Genomic DNA, 23,675 nt, shown 5'->3' with positions numbered 1-23,675 from the left:
AAATATTTTAAGCTATGTTGTTTTCTTATAGGACATTACTTTGGGATTTGTTTAACATCGTTTTGGGTTCAACTGTTTTTAGCGTCACCGAATTGACCATTACTGACCACAACTTTCCACATGACAGGGTTTCTCATTTCCCGCCGAAGTTGGCTTCCCGATGGATTCGAACCAGGCTAGATTCTACCTGATGGAGACGCACTACAGTAATCCAACGGAGGAGATTTCTTCGGTGAAGTCCAAATTGATGGTTGATAACTCGGGGCTCAAGATCTACTATACCAGTTCGCTGAGAAGTCACGATGCCGGAGTTCTGTCGATTGGCATGGATCCAAGCTGGAGACACATCATTCCACCCGGTCAGGAACACGTGCTTTCTGAGGGACATTGTGTAGGAGAATGCACTCGTAAGGCTTTTCCGCGGGATGGAATCAACGTGTTTGCCGTCATGATGAAAACTCACCAGATTGGACGGCAGATAAAGCTGAGGCAGATTCGCCACCGCGAAGAACTGATGCCGATTGCCCACGATAAGAGTATAGATTATAACTATCAGGAATACCGAAGACTGGACTCTCCGGTTAAAGTGCTGCCTGGAGATCGCCTCATTGCGGAGTGTATCTACGATAGTTCCAAAAGGGCAGCCATCACACTTGGTGGGTTAACCGCCAGGGAGGAAACTTGTCTAGTTTTAACCCTTTACTACCCTCGGCAAAAAGAACTGACCACTTGTCACTCGTTGCCAAGTTTACCCACGGTGCTCCACTCGCTGGGAATCGACACCTTGGTTCCGTAAGTAGATCTTCGCCATTCGAAAGCTTGGTTCACCCCAAATTTAAAAACTCTTACTAACGTTTGAAATTCTCCTTCCTCTCTTAACAAAAACAGCGGTTCCAACCCGGTGCGGATCAAACTGCCGACGGAGCTCGCCGGAATGACTCTCGAGACGCGTCTCATCTCGTACGACTGGCAGAACAACTTCAAAAGTTTTCAGCTGGCAACCCGGAAAGGATCCTTCAAGCCACTCTGCTGGAGTGCGAAAAATCACCCGCTTCCGGTAAGTACACGTACGGGGCTTCAAACGCTAGCGTGCTAGGCATAGTTTTACACTTAGAATAGCATCCTGCTGCGTGAGACGGAATCCGCCACGCTAAGCGGATTTCAACCGCCGACGGAAGGAATGATGAAATCCTATTAGCATTGGAACTATTATCAGGAAAAAGTTCTTGCGAGCGGTTTCGATTGCGGCAACAAGTGCTATCGTGTTGTTTGCTGTTTTATTGGAATAGGTTTTGAAATGGTGGTGTGATTGTTTCTGGAGATCGGATCATGGTATTTGTAATTTTACATTTAGCCAATTATTCAAGGATTTAAACCAAACCGGGGAAGTTTCAGGTGAATGAATTTCACAAACCGGTGGCTGAAAATCAACATTTTTTTTTCCTGACAATAAGTCAGTTTTGTACAATTGGAGAATTGTTAATTTAAATAGAAAGAACATGATGTTACCCTGATTTCCAAAATTTGGGTCATTAAGGCAGTTTCAGTTTCAAAGCGATATTTGAAAATAACCATTTTCTTTTAAGAAAATGACTGATAACTCTGCAAACATAAGAAATATAACAGTAATTTCTTCGGCAAAAAGCGCAATCGAAAGCCAAAGGTGCTGCCCTATCTTATTTGTTTTAAAAAAAATCATAACTCCTATAAGAGATAGAAATTTTGATTCTTTGACAAGGTTGCTCCAAGCCGATTGTTCTAATACATTGCAGCCATAGCATACTACCACCCACTTCCACCGCATCTGTCGTCTAATACATTCAGGTGAACCTTCGGCAAGTAATAAGCTTATAGTATGTGCCAGCCACAAACAAAAAATCAGCTTCATCCTATTGATATCTGCTGAGAAATTGTCGTGTGAGGAAAGTGGATAGCAGCGTCTAATAGGTGACCTTACTGTATACCATTCAATTAGATTTGGCTTCTCTAGATTTGGCCTGTTCTGGAGTATGCACACCTATGTGTTTTTGATGATCTTATTCAATATCAGTTTGACTGAACAAATAACTTGAAGTTTAGTTTAGTATAGTGTCAGCTTAGTGCTGTTGGCTAAAGCAAAGCTAGAATGGTGATAAGTGCATCCCAGTTAAAGTTGTTAGTTGTAACTTTAAAATATTAATCTTTACAATCATATGACTGATAAGATTTTAACAGGAAACTGTTAATATTCAATTAAGTTCTCAAAACTTTTGGCAACATAACCTCACATTTAATCGCCAATCGGATATACAAATCGGGTAACAAATGCAAAAAAAAAACTCGCAGTTGATAACTATTAAATTGGGTGTGTCTTATTTTTCGAAATGTCTCAACACAAAAAGTTCGTATGCTCTCCTGAATTCAAATAACATAAAAATGGAAACCTCAAATTTTGAGTTAAAAATATTAAGATTTAGAGATGGCGCATGGACTTGAAGATCAAGTTATTAAAAATCACCTTCAGTGAAATCTACACAACTTTGTTATTTTCCAACCAATGTTTAGGTTCGGAGCATCATTTTTTTTTTCAAAATTAAATTTGTGAAAGGTTTGTTGTACATCAAATTTGTCCTAAATTAAAACTAGTCTTAGTTAAAAGTAGTTTTCAATAAATTTTTCCTTTTTTTACCAAACAGATCATTTTTGTTTGACCATAACTTTATGAAAACTTAAACGATTCTTTTTTTTACATGATTTTGAAGCAAATTTAGTAGGTTTTAAATTTTACGTTTAATGAATTGATTTAAAAATTGTTGTGACTGACTTGTTTAGCCAATACTAACCGAAAATCTGAATTTTCAACGTAAAATAAAATATTTTTAAAACTTTTATCAGTTGAACGTTAATACTTAAGCTGAGACTGGTTTTTCTCATTTGTCAAACCTACAGAAAGATCTTAGATGCAATTTTTTATAAGTTCTATAACAAACATATATTTTTAATTTTTAAATATATATACATTTTTTAACTTGAAGTTAGAGCAGATGCGTCGTAAATTTTAGTTAAACAGTAAAATGTAATTTCTGGCAAAAAATGATCAACAATTCGAAAAAATTTGATTTTTGTTTTCATTTTAAATCATGTTTTTGGGTAGTTTTTGTTATATAACTTAGTCAAACATTTTTTTAATTAAATCCATTGTATACGCAATATGAAAACAACTAAATAAGCTTCAAAAGCATTTGAAAAGATCTGAAATCGAATGAGTATTCATGAAGTTATGGACAAACAAAAAATGATTTTCTTAGTAGAAAGAGAAACTAATTAGGGAGCAATTCTCGCTGAAACCAGGCCGCCATCGGCACCCATCGTTAGAATTCCAATTTTATGTCACTGATCGCTAGTTTTCGAAAAAACTTAAGGGTGGTCCTTTCTGTTTTCTCAAATTGGTGGACCCCTCGTACGCCAGCTAGCTAAACAGTTTGCGAAAAAGCCCATTTTTTGATAAATAGAGGGTATTTCTTCACGTGATATGTCTCATATTTCGCTTGGAACACATAGCAAACTTAGTGGCATCGTATAGAGAAAGGATATAGCTTTCATTTAAAGTTAAAAACATTTTGGCGGCCATTTTAAATTTGGCCGCCATCTTGAATTTTGTTAGAAAAATCGTTTTTTCACCATTAGCGCACCGCTCGTTTTGAATTCTGAGATCACCATCAGAAAGCTGAGGAAAAATTGCGTAAGATAGGCTACAGAAACTAGGTGAGCAATGGTATTTACCCTATGAAATGAACAATTTTCTAAATCATGTTCTACGATTTTGACGTATATGGCGAGTGCAATCAATGAAAACATTATTTCTTGTACAATAAAGAAACAAGTTTTCAATCGTTGGTGTTTTATTCGAGTCGAGTGAAGAATAAGAGTTTTATTTTGAGTGAAAAAATCTAGAGCCATCTTGGATTTTGACGCCATCTTGGTTTTAGTTAGTAGAATGAATTTTTCACCTTGATAGCACATGTAGCATGTCGAATTCAGAGGCTACCAATAAAACAAGGTTATGTATACTCTTCTTCTTATTACTTTTATTTTTCCTGACGTTACGTCCCTACCGGAACCGAGCCTGATACTCAGCTTTATTAGTTATAAATACAGGCTATTAAATAGGAATTTTCTTTTTTAATGCGATTTATAATGTCAGAATAATTCTTCGACAAATCTTTTTTTTTTTAATTCAGTAATACTGAATAAACAAATTTATTGAATAAATACCGTCCCAAAATATTTATTGAAATAAACAAACATTTTTTACCATATGCATTTTTGTCATTGAATGAAGTTTATAAATTGCGCGTTTGGACATTAGTAGGTTTTGTGGTGATATCTGTAGTTTTAACGTAATCATTTCCAAAAGTGCATTAATTAAGAATAGAAATCTTAAATTTTTTAAGCAAAAAAATCCTTGATTTTCTGAACCATATAGTATCGTTTTTACTACCGCCCAACATGCATGTGAAGAATAGCGAAATTGATAGATGAGAATCAGGCTTTGTTCTAATGTGGACTTAACGCCGAAACGCAGGTGTATCATCTTGAGGTTGGGAAACATGGTGGCCATCTTGGATTCAGACGCCATCTTAGTTTTTAGCAGTTGAATGATTTTTACCATGTCAATTAATTTAATTATAAGGCCTCCGTTAAAAAAAACCATCAGATTCTTTATTTCTTATCTATTCTCAGCTGTTCAACTTATTGTTCATTTCGATCATAGGTTTTAGATCAAATAAATGAAAGAATTAATGCTGTTTTTCAAATCGAAGATATGCAGAATAATCATTCAGATAGCAAATAAGCGTTAAAAATCCTATTTGATAATTTGTTTTTGAAGCTAGTTAAGCTGAGGGGCTGGCTCTGTTCCAGTAGGGACGTAATGTCAGGAAAAATAAGAACAAGAAGAAGAGTAAGTGTAACGGTAGCATTAAAATTCAACATGATGAGTGCTAATAAGGTGAAAACTCATTCTACTAACTAAAACCAAGATGGCGTCAAAATCCAAGATGGCCGCCAGATTATTTCACTCAAAATAATATTCTTATTCTTCACATGACTCGAATAAAACACCAACGATTGAAAACTTGTGTCTTTGTTGTACAAAAAATAATGTTTTCATTAATTGCACTCGCCATATACGTCAAAATCGTAGAACATTATTTAAAAAATCGTTCATTTCATAGGGTAAATACCATTGCTCACCTAGTTTCTGTAGCTTATCTTACGCAATTTTTCCTCAGCTTTCTGATGGTGATCTCAGAATTCAAAACGAGCGGTGCGCTAATGGTGAAAAAACGATTTTTCTAACAAAATTCAAGATGGCGGCCAAATTCAAAATGGCCGCCAAAATGTTTTTAACTTTAAATGAAAGCTATATCCTTTCTCTATATGATGCCACTAAGTTTGCTATGTGTTCCAAGCGAAATATGAGACATATCACGTGAAGAAATACCCTATATTTATCAAAAAATGGGCTTTTTCGCAAACTGTTTAGCTAGCTGGCGTACGAGGGGTCCACCAATTTGAGAAAACAGAAAGGACCACCCTTAAGTTTTATCAAAAACTAGCGATCAGTGACATAACATTGGAATTCTAAAGATGGGTGCCGATGGCGGCCTGGTTTCAGCGAGAATTGCTCAGGAGTAATTTTTTTTCAAATAAGACTGGTTTCAATTTGAGAAAAAAAAATGATGTTCTACAAGCTTTTCACAAATCTAATTTTGAAAAGAATGGTGCTAAGAGGTTGGAAAATAACAAAATTATAAAGACTTCACTGAAGGTCATATTTAATAACTTGAAAATTCACATTCAAGTCGCTTGCGCCATCTCTAAACCTTAATATTTTTAGATCAAAATTTAAGGTTTCCATTTTTATGTGATTTGAATTCAAAAGAGCAAACGAATTTTCGTTTTTGAGACATTTCGAAAAATAAGCCGCATCCTACTGTGAAAGTTTTTATAGGAATACTAAACTGGGAAAAAGGTTATATCTTAGTTGGGATGTTATGCCATAAAGAAGAAGAAAATAAGCAAACTAATGAGGATGAAGCGATGAAAAAGAAGTTGTTTAATGTTGAGTTTTACGTGAAGAACAATGATACTAAGGACTGATCATTTTATGGACACTTTTTTGCTATATCTTTTTTATTTATTGATAAAATCGTTATCGGTTTTCTGTGCATCGTTCAATTATTATTTTTCAATGTTATATAAATATAAAATCTTACAAAATGCTTTAAGTACAAGAACAAAATAGATTTTCCAAAAACTCATCAGAAAAACTGATCGTCAAATACCGTCAAAATCCAGACGGTACCAATATCCGGACGCTCTGATAACTATCATTAATTAAATATGAAAATTTGATAATCATTTAAATAATTTTATGCATAACTTCTTCTTTAAACAATATTGATCATTTTAGTTCCATTCCTAATCTAGTTATCATTGCCTTATAATTGATAAAAATAAAAACAAAACTGATGCTCCAGTTTGACGTGATTTACTTGCAGTACGGTTTATTTTTGAAGGAGTCGCGACGAACACACTTCAATGTTCAGTTAACAGTTATATATTTAAATTACATTATTTTAAGAAGTGTTTTGGTTTAAACAGTGTACAAAACGTAAATTTAGATATTGTGAAGCACTACACTTGTAGTGTAACGTGAGAATAAACTTTAAATTGTGTAAAAATAGACTGTCCGGATTAGAAGACAAGTGACTTTTAAGCCGGACATCATCCGAAAGTACTGAGTGTTTCCTTTGTGAACTAGTAATTAGAAAGTAAGTTCAATAGAAAAGCAGAAAATACTATCATTAAAGTACTACGAGTTGTTGCAAGTGCTAAAAAATCAGTTTGACTTACATTTTGATACTTATTAAACACCAAGTAGCCAGTCGCATGAGTCCAGAGCCAGTTGAGGTAATTGAATAACATATTCCCTCAAATTTTTAAAATCTTCTTCGTAAATCAAATGTCTGCTTAAAACCATTGACCAAATGATCGTAAATGTGGCATTATAATTAATTTTAATACGTTTTTCATGGATTTTAGTCCACTAATTCATGTTACAATACCGGTGTCCGGATTTTGATTCATATGTGTCCGGATTTTAAACAAAGGTATGCGTCAGCTGTCTGGATTTATGAACATGCTATGGATGATTGTTTCACTGGTTTTCATGAAAATTTCGTAACTTCTAACATACAAATCATCATTAATACCAAGATCTGGTATACAACTTGGTGTGTTAATTTCCCACTTCAATTTAATTCGAAAAATACGTGTTCAAAACAGAGTTTGAACATTTGTCTCTACTTAAGCGTCTGGGTATTGATTAATCACGGTATAAGCATTATTTTTCGCTTAACGAAAAGCCTCATTTTTATAAAACAATGTATGTTGGTATCCTTCGTCATTCTACTAAAGGTAGCGGTTTGAACAAATCAATAATAATTCACCGTTCTCTGACACTAGATCATTCTAGTGATTAATCCTTTATGGTCAAATTTGCTTAAACACCATCCTTTTACTCCCAGCGAAAAAGTTAAGTAAACATCGTTAAAAAAGGGGTTTGGATTAATAAAGAAACTTTATTGGTATAAAAGATAGCTAAATCGCGAGTCCTAACCACATTCTAAGGTATATTTTTTCACTTTATGGTAGTTTTACTTAAAAATCTCTTATTTTTTAAATCTTGTACACTACCCGTCATAAATACGGACTCACTGAAATAAGTATTGCAACACTCAGCCTAATAATGAATCACCCCCAAAAAGTTTAGCATCACCTCAAAACAGGTTAATTCACATTGCTATATCTCGAGATCCTTACGACTTGCAAAGAAGCGATCTTCAGCAAAGGTGTTTAGGGGATCAAGGACATCCGGAGAGGAAACAGTTTAGTTCGCGATTTTGCCGCTAGGTGGCGCTAGTGAGCATGTAAAATTGAGCATTTTGAACTAGTTCTAGCTTGTGATCCGTATTTATCCATGTACAACAAATTGTAAGCGTGTTTTTCCAAATATTTTGATTGGTAATCTCAGAGTAACACATTATGAAAACAATACATGAAAATAATTCGATTTCATTACAGAAGTGTTCCCAATTTTGATTATTGTCATTTTGCCTTGGAAGGTTTTTGGAAAGAAACATATTGTGCTTTTTATGTGACGTGGGGATCAAATAAGCAACTCTATGAAGGCGTAGGTTATTTTCCATATTTATACTATTTTAGCACTTTCGCCATGACGTACTTTAAATCTAAAAAATGCACTCATATCAGTTCCATTTGAATTTAAAATATTTTCGCAATTCCGTTGCAAATCAGCCTACTTTTTATCGATAGAATGGACCACATAACGGCATACTTTTCCTAACGAAAGAATCAGTGCTGAAAAGTGCTACTTTTCAGCACTAATATCAGCATCTAAAAGTAGCACTTTTCAGTACTGTTTCGAGAGTTATCAAAATGATGTCGGATTGCATCCATACATCATTTGTTCAATTATTCTGAATTTCTTAATGACTTAGTCAACTAAGTTCGTATGATGAACCTAATTTAGTCGGATTCGAGTTGTTAATTCGGGTTTAGAATCAGACTCTATCGACTGTGAATCATCTGGAAATTCGAAGCAGCACATTTTATTACCTTCTGTTTAACAATGTTGTTAGAACAATATTTCCAGTTGTTATAATTTTTATAATCGTCTCCGATCGAGTTGTTTCGCTGCCGTCATTAATCGTCATGATGGGGTTCTGCTGTCAGAAGTCCAAAATCGGGTCAGTGTGTCCGAAAGGCACAAACGTGCCTAAGATTATCAGTCGAGTGTCGTCGTTGCTGGTTGTGCATGGGTATCGCTCTGCTCAATCATGTTATATCAACTAATGCGCAATACAGAAAATCATTTCATTCAATGTCTCACCAATTTCCCTTTCGATAAATAAATCGTATATTAGCTCAATATTCCAAGTTGCATTCATATATAAATAAGCGTTAAATTTATTCATCTGCAAAAGTGCTTATGTTCTTCAACAGTATTGCCAAAGTGCGGTGGTACAATGTAGGTTGGAACAAATCAAAGCACTTTTCCTGTAGCATCAGTGCTGGGTGGTGAATTAAACAAGCTTTTACTACAGTGCTTCTCAAACGCACCATTATCGATCCCAACTGCAAATATTCTAGCATAGCATAGCATAGCATAGACTGACTGTACATGTCAATGGTTGCTACTCCGTGATTGATCGGAACTGGTAAGAATTGCACTACGATCCAAATGAATAAGGGATGGGAGTTTCCGCTTACTCTCGAAGTGCAATTTTAGCAGATCTAATATTATTGATCAATAACGGCGCCGGCCAAGTCCTTACAGTCAGTTGGGATGGGGAAGGAATGTTAGGGTGTAATGATTGTTGCTTCTAGAGACCGAGAATACCTCTGCATCTCCACAATCACCACGGGAAGGGTGTTTATTAGTGAGGGAGGAAAAGATCTGGGAGTCACCTCTGGTCGGTGATGCGATCCATGGACAAGGGGGAAATATACGACTTGTATTTAAAGCTAGTTTTGTATTTTTGTCTCGAGAAGTTTTTGGAAAAATACGTCAACATCTATAATGTCGAACAATTCAAAAGACGTTTTTATTAATGACGAAAACTGAAAATTACATGTATATATTTTAACTTATATGAAACAGGAATAATGCCGACACTTGTAGTGACGAACCATACATAGTTTGTTTGAAAATTACATATAACAATTCAAAAGATAATTTTTAATAATGTCAAAAAGAGAAAAATATATGTATATTTAAATTGTATAAGAAAATAGCATAATGCCGACACTTATAGTGACGAACCATACAAAGTTTGTTTTAATATTACTTAAAAGTTACGCTTTCAAGAAAATATGTTATCACAAGCATGAAACGAACTCACCAGTTGGTAATCCATTCTCGACTGAACACAAAACTGACACTGACAGCAAAACTTCTTGGCGTCCCGAAAATAAACCGTCTTGCTTGGGCCTTCCCAAATACGTACCCAGCAAGACGCTCCAAAACAGGTGAAAAAGAAAAAAAAAATTCTCCGGCGACGAAAACACGCGCGAATCCGTCACCAAAATCAATCGGACGACGCAAAACTGAACTGTCCTGCTTGGGCTTCACAAAGCACTACCCAGCAAGACGCTCCAAAACAGGGAAAAAAAAAAAAAAAAAAAAAAAAAAAAAAAAAAAAAAAAAAAAAAAAAAATTTCCGGCAACGAAAACGCGCGAATCCGCCAGCAAAATCAATCGGACGACGCAAAACCGAACTGTCCTGCTTGGGCTTCACGAAGCACTACCCAGCAAGACGCTCCAAAACAGGGGGAAAAAAAATTCTCCGGCAACAAAAACGCGCGAATCCGTCACCAAAATCAATCGGACGACGCAAAACCGAACTGTCCTGCTTGGGCTTCACAAAGCACTCTCGATCCCAACTGCAAATATTCTTCTGATAAACGCAAAAAACAAGTTCGAGACCACTGCTTTAAAACAAATGTTTTCCCTCCTCCTTCCTAACTCCTTCCCACCTGCAGGCAATAAGCTCACATGTTCGAAGCACCGAAGCAGAGCATTGAAGACCACGACGACGGAAGTCGGAAGCCCATGCTTTTCGTTTACCCAAAGCTCGAACGGGGAATGCATTTTCCGAGGCGTGTGAGCATGTGTGTTCCCCTTTTCTACACGTTCTCCTATGTTCCTGTGAAGCCATCTGTGTCTAAAGTTGTCGATTGTGTCTCGCCTTGCAAAGCGAAAATCGATACTGGAGAATGCTAATTTTCGGTTGGAAATAAATTTTATTGATAAAGCACTTAAAGTCAGTCAGTGAATATTTCAAAATTGAATCCCATTTATATAAGCTATTTATGGGTTTCGCCCGTCTGCCACTGCGCTCCAAGCTAGCAGTAGGAACTCGGCTACGGTGATTTTACTGCTCGACAAAGCCCTTCCGGCAAAGGCTTTAGAGGTTGTGTGCATCCATGTAGGCGCTCGATATAGGCTTGAAAACCATCGGGTTCTTCCTGGTGCCTGTCGGAATGGCATGCCTGGGTGGAATCTTTTAATAAATATTCCAAAGTTCTTCGTTCTCGGTTCGATTGCTCTCGGTCTAAGTATTCAAAGTGCCAGGGTTTTGCTTTCGGTTCGGTTGTATGTCGTAGTCGTAGCACCGTGCACAGAACTCAGCTGAGTGAGAAATAGACATCAATGGATGCCGACATTTTAAGCTATAGACACATCCCGTGCCCTGCACCACCCACCCCACAGCACACATACACGCTCTAATTTCATTCATTTTTACTTCAGTCCCACATCATTGGAGTGGGTTTGCTGAGAATGTGATGGGTGGTTTCATCCCAACATCCAACATATCCCATCGCTCACCATAGAGAAAGTTTCGGTCGCCGTGATTGCCTGCCGAACCAGAAGCTATAGTGGAAATTGAGGGTATGCGATATTTCGGACTTGATACTTCGAAATGATATTCTGTGGAGTTTCACGGAATCGATCGAGGCGAAATTTTGGATTCTGATTACGTTTTGTATCGTAAAACTCGGCGTAAGCATCTCGGCGGAATTTTTGGCCTTCGTGAGTGGAAATGGAACTTCGCAAATTTAACCATACATTAGAATAATTGTTCAAAAATTCACGCTGCTTTTCAACCATCCACTCTAAAAGTTTTGAGAAAAGTCTATCAACCACTTGGCCTCTTGAAGTGTGTGAATAAGGTTCTGATCGAAAGGGCCTATGTAAGAAAATATTGATCCAAAAAATTAGCATTTCAAAACTAATTTCTAATTAATTGGTAGTTTCTGACACGTTTCATTAGAAATGCACGTGGCATATAAACAATTGATAGATAGTTTAGTTGTATCAAAAGAAGAGAAGCGTCAACTATTATCCAACTTAGACACTGTTTGCTGCGGCGTTTTCTGATCTCAAATACGATTTTGAAGGGCTTGTCTTTTTTATGACTGTCTAAAAGAATTGAAAGCTAAGAGAATACAGGAAAACAGATACCAATTATTGAAGATTGTGCGTAAATTTGTATGAAGTGATGGAAAATGAATGCGATAGTGTGTGAAATAAAGGTAGATTTTGGACTAAGGAGTCTTTTTGATTTTAAGACCTCACCGCCTCGTCTTTTGATCGTATAAACATTTTTAAAATTGTATGGATTATGGTCATTAGGCACGTGATTTTTGGATGGCATTGAATATCCATCCATAATTGAGATCTGTGGAATATAAGGCAAATTTCGATACATCCCAAAACACAATGTTATGATAACGAAACATCAAAACCTTGAGTCAATGAATAATTTTCTGAAAGACAGGTCTCATATGTGTCATTTATTTTTCTCCGTTTTCTGCAAAAAATTTCTCGACTTTGCTGAAAGAAACCCATGGAGAAAAACATGTGAGATTTTTGTATGTGGCTTCTGAATTAATTTTTGCTGGAAAAAACTTGAAAAGGAATCTTTTTGGGGTCTCTAGAATTAACAAGAGTAAAAAATACTGTTGTATGTTCTTGAGTCTTTAAAAATATTTATCAAGTTTTCTTCAGTGGTGGAGAACGGTGAGCAAAGTCGGTTCATGCCTTACAGAAAAATGCTACCGCAACGGTGATCCCCGTTGTGCGTATATGTTCTTGCTTTCTTTGCTCACGATCTCCCGACAACAAATACTGTAGAGAGCATCGCATCATTTTATTTTGACATGTGCTCAGTAAGTTAGTGTGCACTGCTCACGCGTCAGATTTTCCGTGATATTTCTTCGATGACATCATATGTCGGTCAATTTTCTCAATGCTGTCCTATATTAATTTGTAATCTATCTATTATAATCATAATCCTCCAAGTCATTGAAAAAACAGTGAATTGAAAACAACGGCTGTGTACAAACTTTGCTCATCCAGCAATCATGCTCTTTGTACATTTGTTTTGTTCTGGTTCTCCGATGCAAGAATCTGTGAGCAAATCTGGCGTTGTTGGTTCGTGAGCGTGTGAGCGTGTCTCCTGTTTAACTTCGGTTCAGTTTGCGTAACCGGATGGGGATTTCCACCAGTGCAGTGGCTAAGCGAGTCAAAATTGATAAAAAAATAACAAAGTTATGAAGACCTAAATGAAGGTCATATTCAATAGCTTGAAAATTCACCTTCAAATCGCTAGCGCCACCTCTAGATCATAATTTTTAATCTTTGATCTAAAGTTTGAACTTTGTGGCTTTCGAAAATGTATCATGGATTCTAAGTGAAACATGAACATTCGTATATATGTGTACAAAAATCCGCTTACCTACATGAATGATTAAGAGACTAAGCCATACTTAAAAACAATCAATAAACGAATGCTTACACATACAGTGAATCCACAATTAAGAATCACCCACAATTTATGAATCAGCTGCCTTTAAAGGACAAAATAACAGTAAAAAATAGCACAAAACATCACGGAAACATTTTCACTTATAATTTATTTTGAGTAAAATTGTTTACGTGATGTTTTGTGTTGATTTTTGTTGTTATTTTGTCATTTAAAGTCAGCTGATTCATAAATTGTGGGCGATTCTTAATTGTGGATCCACTGTACCTATAGTATTGCTATAGAAAACTAGATAATATTTCGAAGGTTTCATCCTGAAATTCTTTGAAAATAGCTCTAACAGATCTCCCACCAATTATTCCAAAGATTGATCATATAATACTGAAATAAATAATCTCTTCAGGATTTTCTACTCTGTTGACTTCAATAAATTCCAAATAAATCGCAACTAAACTTCCTGTAAAGATTGTTTTAGGATTCTCCAGAGGTTTCCTTCAAACAATCTTTCAGAACCTTTTTCTTCGTTTCCTTAAGAAACAACCAAAACTCAGATTTTGTAGGGAGTTATACAAGAATTCTTAAAAAAAAAGCTTTCAGGGGTTTCTTTATGAACTTCTCAATGATTCGTCCAGATAACCTCCAGATATTCAAATTATCGTCTAGATATTTCTGGCAAGTTTTATCAGGACGATTGAATAAAGAATCGTCCTGATAAAACTTCAGCAACACCTTGCTGCATTTTCTCCAATGACTGAAGCAATTCATTTTGAGTCTCCTGCAGAGTATTTTCTTGGCAATCCTCCAGTTTTTCTTGGGATTTCTGCAGTTCTTTCAAGATACCCTCAGAGAAAAAAAGTTATGATTTTACAAAAGAAATATCTTTGATTATTTTGATAATACCTCTGTAACTTTTCCGAAAATGCCACAGATAGTCTACTGAAAACATCTCTGTGATTTTTCAGATAATTTTATTGGGAACCTTCCGGATGTCTTCAGGGATTATCCCGCAAACCGCTAAGGAGTTCATCAGGAAACTCTTCCAGGATATTTCTACCATTTCCTCTGAGATTTTTTCAAACACCCCTCTGAATCTCACTGAGGTTCTTCTGGGAATCCCTCAGTGATTCTTCCCTGTATCCAGTATACACCTGGGATTCTCCCAAAAATTCCTCTAAGATTCTTTTGGTACTCCTTTTGAAATCCTTTAGATAATACGTCTGAAGTTCTTCAGATTTTTCTGTGGAATTTTTAAGGAGATGCTTGTCACTGGGGTTTTCTGAAAATCCTTATGGTATACTTTGGAAAATTCACCTGGGCTTATTCCTACAATCCTTCTGGGATTTTTCCGGAAATATCTCATAGATTCTTCCAGAAATTCCACTGGCATTATTTTGGAAATTGTTCTAGTTATCCCTCTGATATTGTCCAGAAATCCTTCTGATTCTTTAGTAAATCTTCTTGGGACTCTTTCGGAAATCTTTTTTGAATTATTATGGAAATCTTTCCAGGATTATCAAATAGTTGTTTTCTGTTTTTCTGCCGAAAATGTTTCAAGGATTCGTTCGTAAATCTTCTTGGTATTCTTATGAATCTGTTTTGAGATTTTTCTGGATAAGGAGTGCATCGAAAAGTAGTCGCAAACTTTCAAAACAGTCTCAAAAATAATGGGTTGAACCTACAAACAATTTTTTGATCGGAAATGCTTTACAATGTATTTAAAAATGATGATGTGGTGATATTCTTTCAATAAAGTGGCATTTTGGATGATAATTTTGCAAATTACTAAGAGATGTCGATGAAAATCTTGCACACCTCTGAAAAAATGATATGTTAATAAATGTGTTAAATTTTTAGAAAAAATGATTTTTGTTTGTGCTAATATATTCTGTGCCACAACCCTCATGACATAGTGTAAAAAATATTTTGAAAAATTCATTAACAGGCATTTGAGAGCAAATACAAAAAATCGAAAGAAGTCGACTTTTAAGGACCCCGTTTTTTGATTTTTTCTGTCTACACGTTAATGGTAATATCGAACGATTGTAATGAATAAAAAAATGTTTTTTTATTGGAAAAGTTTCTTTGCATATTTATGAAGTAATGTTAGCAAAAAATTTTATTCTATATGATTGCCGCTGTATACGTCAGAGCTTCAAAAGTTGATTAAACAAAAGTGACTTTCTAAAACCGACCTTGTTCCAATAAGTGAGCTTTTTTAGAGCAATAATTTATTTTTTTGAATTTCTTTTTACGTGCTGTGTGAAGTAAACATATTTTCCGATAGAATAAGCTTTTCATCCTATTTTGTTTGATATACATTTTGTTCAATACAAATCATCGAATCTTCAGAAGACACTTCAAAAATGTAATTTTGTGCTAGATTTTATTTTCCATGCTTTATAAACCTTGTTGTATTTATATTAAGACTGCATATTATTCAGTATTTTTTTAGCTGCTTCAATATTTGATGACATGATGAAGATATGCGTGAAAAAATCTTTTAAAAAGATGAACTATGTTCTGAGATATACCGTTTTGAATGTTTGCGACTACTTTTCGATACACTCCTTATATCGAAGAATTTTCCGGAAATCCTTCGGGGATTTTTACGGAAATCCTTCGGGGATTCTTTCATAAATCCCCCGGAAATTCTTTCAAAAATCTTTTTGAAATAATTATTTTAATCACTTTGATAATTTTATAGAAATCCTTCTGTATTACTTCGTTAAATGTCATTGGTACTCTTCTGGTGATCCCATTTTAATGCTCTCGGAAATCTCTCTGCAACTATAATATTTAAAAATTTAATATTCATTCTTTGAGAATGTTTCGGGTACCCTTCTGAAATTTTTCCGTCAATTCGTTTGGAATACTTACGGAATTCCCATTAGAATGCTTCAGAATCTCTCTGATGGTTTTTCCAAAAATACCCCAAGAATTGTTTGGAAATCGTTCTGACACTCTTCCTAATAGCTTTTATTTTTTCCAGAAATCTTACTAGAATCATTCCAGACATCTTCTTGCTATTACTTCAAATATTCGCCTGAAGTATTTCCGAAAATACCTCTGTGGTTCTTGAGAAAATTCATCTAAGAATGTTCCGAAAGCTATTCAAGAATAGTTTCGGAAATCTCTCTCTGGAATTCTTCCGACAATTAATCGGAGAGATTTCCGGATTCCTTTTTTGCTTACTCAGGGGTCCTTGAAGAAATTCCTCATATATTCTCCTGTACATCCCTGTGAGACTTTTCTAAGAATTTGCTGTGGAATATTTACGGAAATTATTTTTAAAATTCACGAGAAAGCGTTCTGGGATTTGGCCGGATGTCTCGTCTGAATTCTCCCGAAAATCGTTTTGGGCTTATTCCGAATCTTACAGCAATTCTGCCAGATATATTTGAGAATTCTTCTAGAATTATTTCTTGAAAATTCCCAGTAAGTTCAACAGGCAACATTCCAGAGGAATTTTCGTTAGAATCCTAGTAACATTTCCAGACATATTTTAGAGAAGCCAGATAATCCCAAAATAATTTATGAAAGAGTCCCAGAAGATGAATCCTTAAATGATATCCGGAAAAATCCCAGAACGGTTTTCGGAAGAAAACCCGAGGAAAATCTCAGAAATATTTCCGCAAGAATCTGTGAGGGAGTTCCGGAAGAATCTTCGATGGATTTCTTGAAGATTTCCAGGAGGATTTCCGGAATGATTCTCGATTATTTTCCGGAAGAATTCCAACGAGATTTGTGGAAGTATCTCAACGAGATTTCCGAAAGAATTTCTGGAAGTATACGAAAAAGTCACAAAGAGCTGTCTGGAAGCATCTCAGCAGTTCCAGAAGAATCTCAGGAGGATTTTCGCAAGAATCATCGAAATATAACCCGAAGAATTTTTCTAAGATTTCTGGTAATGTTCTACCGAGATTACCGGACAAATCTCAGAGGGTTGTCCGGGAGAATTCTTGAAAAATATTCCGAATAATAACAACATAATTCCAGAATGATCCGACAAGAATTACGTAAGAATTACAGAAGCATTTCCTTTGAAATCTCTGAAGGTATGGTCGAAACTTCCCAAAGAATCTTGAAAAATACCGGAACAATTTTTGATAGAATCCTCGAAAAACATCTTGAAGGATTCCAGCAGGATTTTGGAAAATAACTACAGATGAAACATCCTAGAAGGACATCCAGCCAGAAGAATCTCAAAAGTAATTCCAGAAGACTTTCGGTATTCCCACGAAGATTATCATATGTATCCCAAAAGGATTTCCTGAAGAATTCTCGAGAAATATCCGGAAGTATTCCAACAGAAATTCTTGCAGGTTCTTAGAAACATTGTCGGAAGAACCCCAGAGGTATTTTCATAAGAACATCAATAATCCAATGTACCATATCGATCTGAAGTGTCCGGATGATTTGAATCCTGGACACTGGCCTTGAATGACCTAAAATTTTGTTTTTTCGACCACTTTTTTTGCATAGATAATGTAGAAGACGTCATAATTATGGGTTATAGGCAAAAATATAGGGAATTTGGATTGAATATACCGTCAAAAAGGAAAGTTTTCGGTTTTCGAAGCGTCCAGCAAATTGATGAAGCACAGTATATATTTTTTTCGCTTAGGTTCAGTATTTTAGTTATATTGTCATAATCGGATGGTTTTTAAATATTCCAACGGTGAAATTTTGATTTTATTCAGTTTTTAGCTTTTCTTCATTCTTAAATTCATTAAAAACCCATTTGTTGACGCATTTAAGCCCATACAAAAGATATGAAAAAAAAATCACCGATATAATATTTTAAAACCTTCCGATTATGAAAATATAGACCAAATACCTGATCTAAAGCGAGGAAAAATGCGATGTTCATTCGGATTTTATAATCGCCTGGTTCAGTAAAGCGTGGCCCCGTAAAAATCAATAAACTAAATAGTTGATTAGACATTGGGCCGCCCTTATGAATCCTTTCGGCCAAATGACCTTATAAGAAAAGGGATGTAAATGGCAAAAACGTTGTTTTGAGAAAATCGACTTTTAAGTTTTTGTTATTTCTCAGTCCAACATAATTGTTTGGGAGCCAACACAACAAGCCGATCCGAATTATGTTATTTTTTCTGCTGGACAGAAAAATCTCCTAAAAATACCGTTGAAAACCGAAGAACTCTTCAGTATAACTAACACATAACCGACTAAAATGCCATTTACACCCATTTGTGTTATGGCCTCTCAAATGGCAAACTTAAGTTTTTGGTGACAAATGCTTTTGAAATTGTTCATTTTAACAGGATGACTAGCTTCCTTAGAAAAAATTAATTAACGTTTTGTTTCGAAAAAAAACCCGTGTCGCATCAATTTTTTTACGAAAAACTTGAAAATACTGGAAATCCCCCCTCGTTTTATATTAACACTGCGTATCGCATACCCTTAGCTGGAAATGACTGAGTATGTGCATCGACTCCCCCGGCTTTATTCTTGCTCCATCGAGCGTGTCTGGATCCGGTATTAAATACCATCGCAGTGCATCGAGGTTCTAGGAGGAGCGTGTTCCTGCTGATGGCTCCGGGAATGCGATGGAGATGTCAGCTCAGGCAGGAGGCTCGGTATTCCTATCGACAATGCAGACATCGGAGTGAGCCCCGGTAACCCTATGTGTGTGATGTCTGCTCGATGGTTATCATCAGAGACTACGCGAGAGGCATCCTAACCATTTTACAGCCGTAAGCTCAATTGCTTCCAGCTTCACGTCCTTGAGAGGAGGGCGAGTCTCGAGTGAACCCTGTCTGATGGGAAGTAGCATTTATGGGTGCAAATATAGAATATTTTGGCAGGATATATGGGAGGGTTTAGTTTTTGGATAACGTTGAGCGACAGTGCCAAAATTTAATGAAATTTCGAGAGTCTCTCTATGGATCTTCTTCCTTTTTTGGCATTACGTCCTCACTGGAACAGAGTCTGCTTCTCAGCTAAGTGTTCGTATAGGCACTTCCACAGCTATTACCTGAGAGCTTTCTTTGCCAAAGTAGCCATTTTCGCATTAGTATATCTTGTGGCAAGTACAATAATACTCTATGCTCAGGGAAGTCAAGAAAATGTCATTTTACGAAAAGCCTGGACCGACCGGGAATCGAACCCTCAGCATGGCTTTGCCTTCTCTTAGGCAGGCCCCCCTCTGTATGGATCTGATTCAGAATAAAAACAGAAAAAATGACATGTATAAGAATAAAATTTAAGTTTTATTGGTATTTTTGATACATTAAAAAACGAAAAAAAAAGTTTATCTAGCGCGACTCGTTTCCTTTTCATTGTACATTTTTAAACACTTTGGAAGTTTTTCGGTAACGTCAATTACTAAATGTTTCTAAATGTCATTTCTTGTTACTTCTCTAATTTATCAGTAACGTAAACGAAAACCCGAATTTAGTTCAGTACTATTTGATTTCACTAGAGTTTCAACTCTAGTTGAATTAAATGATATAGTTCTATATTTGGTTTTTCATTTACTTATAGGGATTCTACCAAACAGCTCGAAGACTTATTATCTAATTTACCATGTATAACACTTCGTTATCTCTCTGATTCGCAGGGCACCGACAACCTCGAAGGCTACCCACCGAACATCACCAAGTCCTACAAAGTGCAACGGTCCTGCAGTTTCCTTCGCAGTCCATTGAGTGGCACCAATCCCAGCCTGGGCAACGTATCGTTCCAAAATCGCAACCGCTATCTGACGGAATCGGAAGCAAGAGCTGACAGTAATAGAATCGACCGAAAGTATCCACCGACTAAAGATGATGACATCGACGGTATCGAGGACGAGGATGAGAATTCTATCGATCAAGACGGAAACAACGTGATAGAGGGAGCCGCCCGAAGTAAAGTTTCCCGCAGTTCCGTAACGGAATTGATGGGGCTGAGTGGTGCTTCGACGCCAACGAGTGCTCTGTTGTTGTTCCGGTCCCAGATGATGGTAGCGTACTTGCTGTTCATCATCTTCCTGAACTCGTTCCGGATAGCGTAAGGCGAATAAGGGCAACGGAAATGACGAGTTGCAACATTTTTTCTTCGATGGGATGACCAGAAGGGACTGACTGTGTGTATGGAAAGAGGTTAAAACCGTTTAACGATAAGTAGGCAACAAATTGCACCGTATCTTCTGTACAGATGCGTTCAGAGAAGAATTCCGATGCAAACTAAAAAAAGGTCGAGAACCGTATAAATTGATCGGAGAAAAAAAGGAAGGAAACGGAACTTATTTTTAAAATGGAGAACATTTCTTCGAAACTTACTTGTTCCGATTGTTTTTTTGTTTTGTTTCCTGTTGAAAGGCAAAGTCCATAAACTCCGAAGCTAGCACTCTTACCATCGTGGAAGAAGGTGGGAGGGTCCTGGAATTAGCTAAGAGCCCCCATCGCTTGGATGGCTCCGGTGGTGCGGGCTTTCTCAATCTAGAAAACTTTAATGAAGATACTTTTATAAAACGACTAAAGTTAATTCGGTAGCCGGACCGAAGAAACAGGCAAAAATGTTTTGTAAATAGCAGTAATTGTCAACTGTAACCTGAGCAGAAGCTGTTTTGTAAATATAGTGTTTTTGTACCAGCAGCCGAAGCCCATCCCCGGGCAAGTAACTTTAGCGCAGTGGAAGAGAGCAACCAAACACGAAAGAAAAAGTAGCGAAAGTAATTTTTAAGTGTCGAGAGCAAGAAAACTAAAACTCGTTAAATTAAGAGATGGCATTAAAAAAAGCGAAACTGTTCCGTACTTCTAGTCAGTAGTAGTTCAGAGACACGTAAAAGCATCGGACTTGATTTTGTTGAAGCATCTTTGTCGATAAGCATACACTAACGGAAAGTTTTCCTATTTATTTTTTCTCTGCGAAATGTTGGTTCAATCTCTGATAAAGGGCGTCCAAAGTTTGGGACGCCATAGGTTTCCTCCGTAGCTGCTTTGTTATACGACGAATATTTTTGTATGATGGGATTCTATGTATGAGAGTGGGATTGAAAGTGGTTAAAAAATGGAGTTCTTCGGTGTCGAGGCAATGGTTTCGAGAGATAGTACTACAATTCGAAAAGTTACAACCTCATTCCATCTCCCCGAAAAAAAAAATCGTACATCACGAAAACCAATATGTTCTGTAGCCAACAAAAAACAAGAAAAAAAAGCGAAAGACAATCATAACCTATTACGGGAAAAAATTGGAAAAGAATGCAAAGGAACTAGGAACTTAACAGCGAACGAAAAGAGCATTATTTATACCGGAACATGTGTGCGAGAGGCAGAAAACGCGAATCTCGAATTTATGAACAAAATGAGAAAAGTTTTATGGAAGTAAGAAATCGATGTGGGTTACGATTCGGTTGGTATGGTGTCAGCACTTTTTGCTGCTCTCTTGTCGTTCTATTTTATTGTGGAGAACGCTGCGAGAAAAAACCCTCATAATTTGGGGAAAACTTTGCATCGCCAGCCAAAATGAGTCGTGGGGGAGAAGGTGAAAAGGAGAAGCGAGCGAGGATGTGAATGAGTTGGTGCTATATTAACTTGTTTGAAAGAAATAAACGATCCGAAAGTACAGATAGGGATACCGTATATCACAGGGGAATTCGACCAGCATACCGAAATGGGGATCAAGTGCACGATGAGGGGCTGGAAGGGCAAATTGGAAACACGGTTCAATTAGGGCGTCTACATTAGAAATGTTTTACCCCCCAATGTTGGATACTTGTTCGAGTTTTCTATCACCTTACTTATGGAAGGGGATACTAGAGCATATTTAAAAGTCTACATCAGTTAGCATTAGCATAAACGTTGCCCAAGTGGGAAAGTATTGTAGTTGGTACAAATTCAAAAGCTCTGATGAAGAGGAAAATAGTATAACATCCGATGCTTGATGGATAAACATTTGAGTTTGATTTTTGTTCCTTAGATGAATCAGAATTCAGATAGTCAAAACATCGAGAAACAAAAATTCAAAATCATTATTTTCCATAACCTGAATTTTAACCTTTTGTCCCTCCTTTTCCTTACTTCGATCTTTTTCTTTCGACTTTTAATATCTCTGAAATTTCGTCATAGATTTCGAACATACCATAAACTAGAGTTCTAAGTCGAGTATGGTTTTAAGTAAAAAAATTACCAATCCGAAAAGATCTTCGATTTGGACCAGAATTCTTTCACGTTACCTTTGGTAAGGGTATTGCTGAATAACTTTGAAGAATATTAAGAGAAATCAACTGTCAAAAATCATTGACTTAGTGTTTGGATTTCGATCCGACTAAACAGATCGAACCATATTCAGAGAGTGTAACAGTTCATGAACCATAACAATTTGTGGCACATTGCAATCGGAGAGCCCTATGAGTGTTGATATTCACTTTCCCGTTTGGTAGCATTAAGGGGCCTATTTTATAAGTCGAGTCGATCAAAATGACTATCGACCGAAAAATTTGCTCGACTCAGCTCTGTCACTCGAGTTTTTCGACAGTTGTCACTCTATGTGACTGGACTACTATGGGAGTCGACGGGTGACATCTGAAATATGCATGCTTGCTTTGATCGACAATGAAAACAGACGAGTCACATGAATCTGCTCGATTTACAAAATAGGCCCCTAACTCTCACAGACTTCAACGGCATCGAGCCATTCGGTTGATTATGTTTTGCATAAAATTATTAGGGAACAACTTTTAAATTTTCTGGTAATGCAACCTTGAACAACTTAATTATAATCTGTTAAATCATCGAACACCAATTTGGTTGCAAATATAGCACAGAAAATAGAAAATATTCGCGTCTTGATCAAAATGAGAGTGTGTCCGCGATTGTAATACGTGGTGACACAAATTGATCGGCACCAAATAGTGTGTGTCTGTTTTTTTCCTTTCGTGGTAATATTCCACGAGCGATAAATGTCATGCATGTTGTGTGGATGCAGGCGGATAAATGGGTTAAACTTTGGGCTCGTGTCTCAATGACCGTTAAATTTTCCAAATCCTGCATTGACTACAGTGCCAAAAGGTCTTAAAGCAGATGTACAGTCACCCCACAGTTATGGATCAACCAAGGGCCATTTTTCAGAACAAAATATGATTAAAAATCATGGTACCGATGTACAAAACCGGCTCACCTTCCTGGCACTGCAAAATAAAGTTGTTTTGAGGAACACACCTCAAAATTTAGGATTTTTGCGAGAACGTGTCGATTTAGATTGAAATTCTAACGGTTGTCTATCCCATAGATTTGGATCAGTAGGATGGATCAAACCTACTCATATGATGAA

At 36.5% G+C, this 23,675-nt stretch overlaps 1 protein-coding gene across 1 annotated transcript in view; it reads left to right on the top strand.

The window, feature by feature from the left end:
• LOC5578723 (MOXD1 homolog 2) overlaps positions 1 to 22,474 on the top strand; it is a 644,764-nt gene extending 622,290 nt beyond the window's left edge. Inside the window, exons 6-8 of the mRNA XM_021849989.1 lie at positions 128 to 792; positions 889 to 1,057; positions 19,981 to 22,474. Coding sequence (XP_021705681.1) covers positions 128 to 792; positions 889 to 1,057; positions 19,981 to 20,415 — 1,269 coding nt within the window. The 3' untranslated portion in view covers positions 20,416 to 22,474. The remainder of the gene's footprint in view (positions 1 to 127; positions 793 to 888; positions 1,058 to 19,980) is intronic.
• The last annotated feature ends 1,201 nt before the right edge of the window (positions 22,475 to 23,675 follow it).

This window comes from Aedes aegypti, chromosome 3 (genome assembly GCF_002204515.2).
Source record: "Aedes aegypti strain LVP_AGWG chromosome 3, AaegL5.0 Primary Assembly, whole genome shotgun sequence".
Taxonomy (NCBI): Eukaryota; Metazoa; Arthropoda; class Insecta; order Diptera; family Culicidae; genus Aedes; species Aedes aegypti.
Note: the sequence above shows the minus strand (reverse complement) of the source record. Positions and strands in the feature narration are given on the sequence as shown.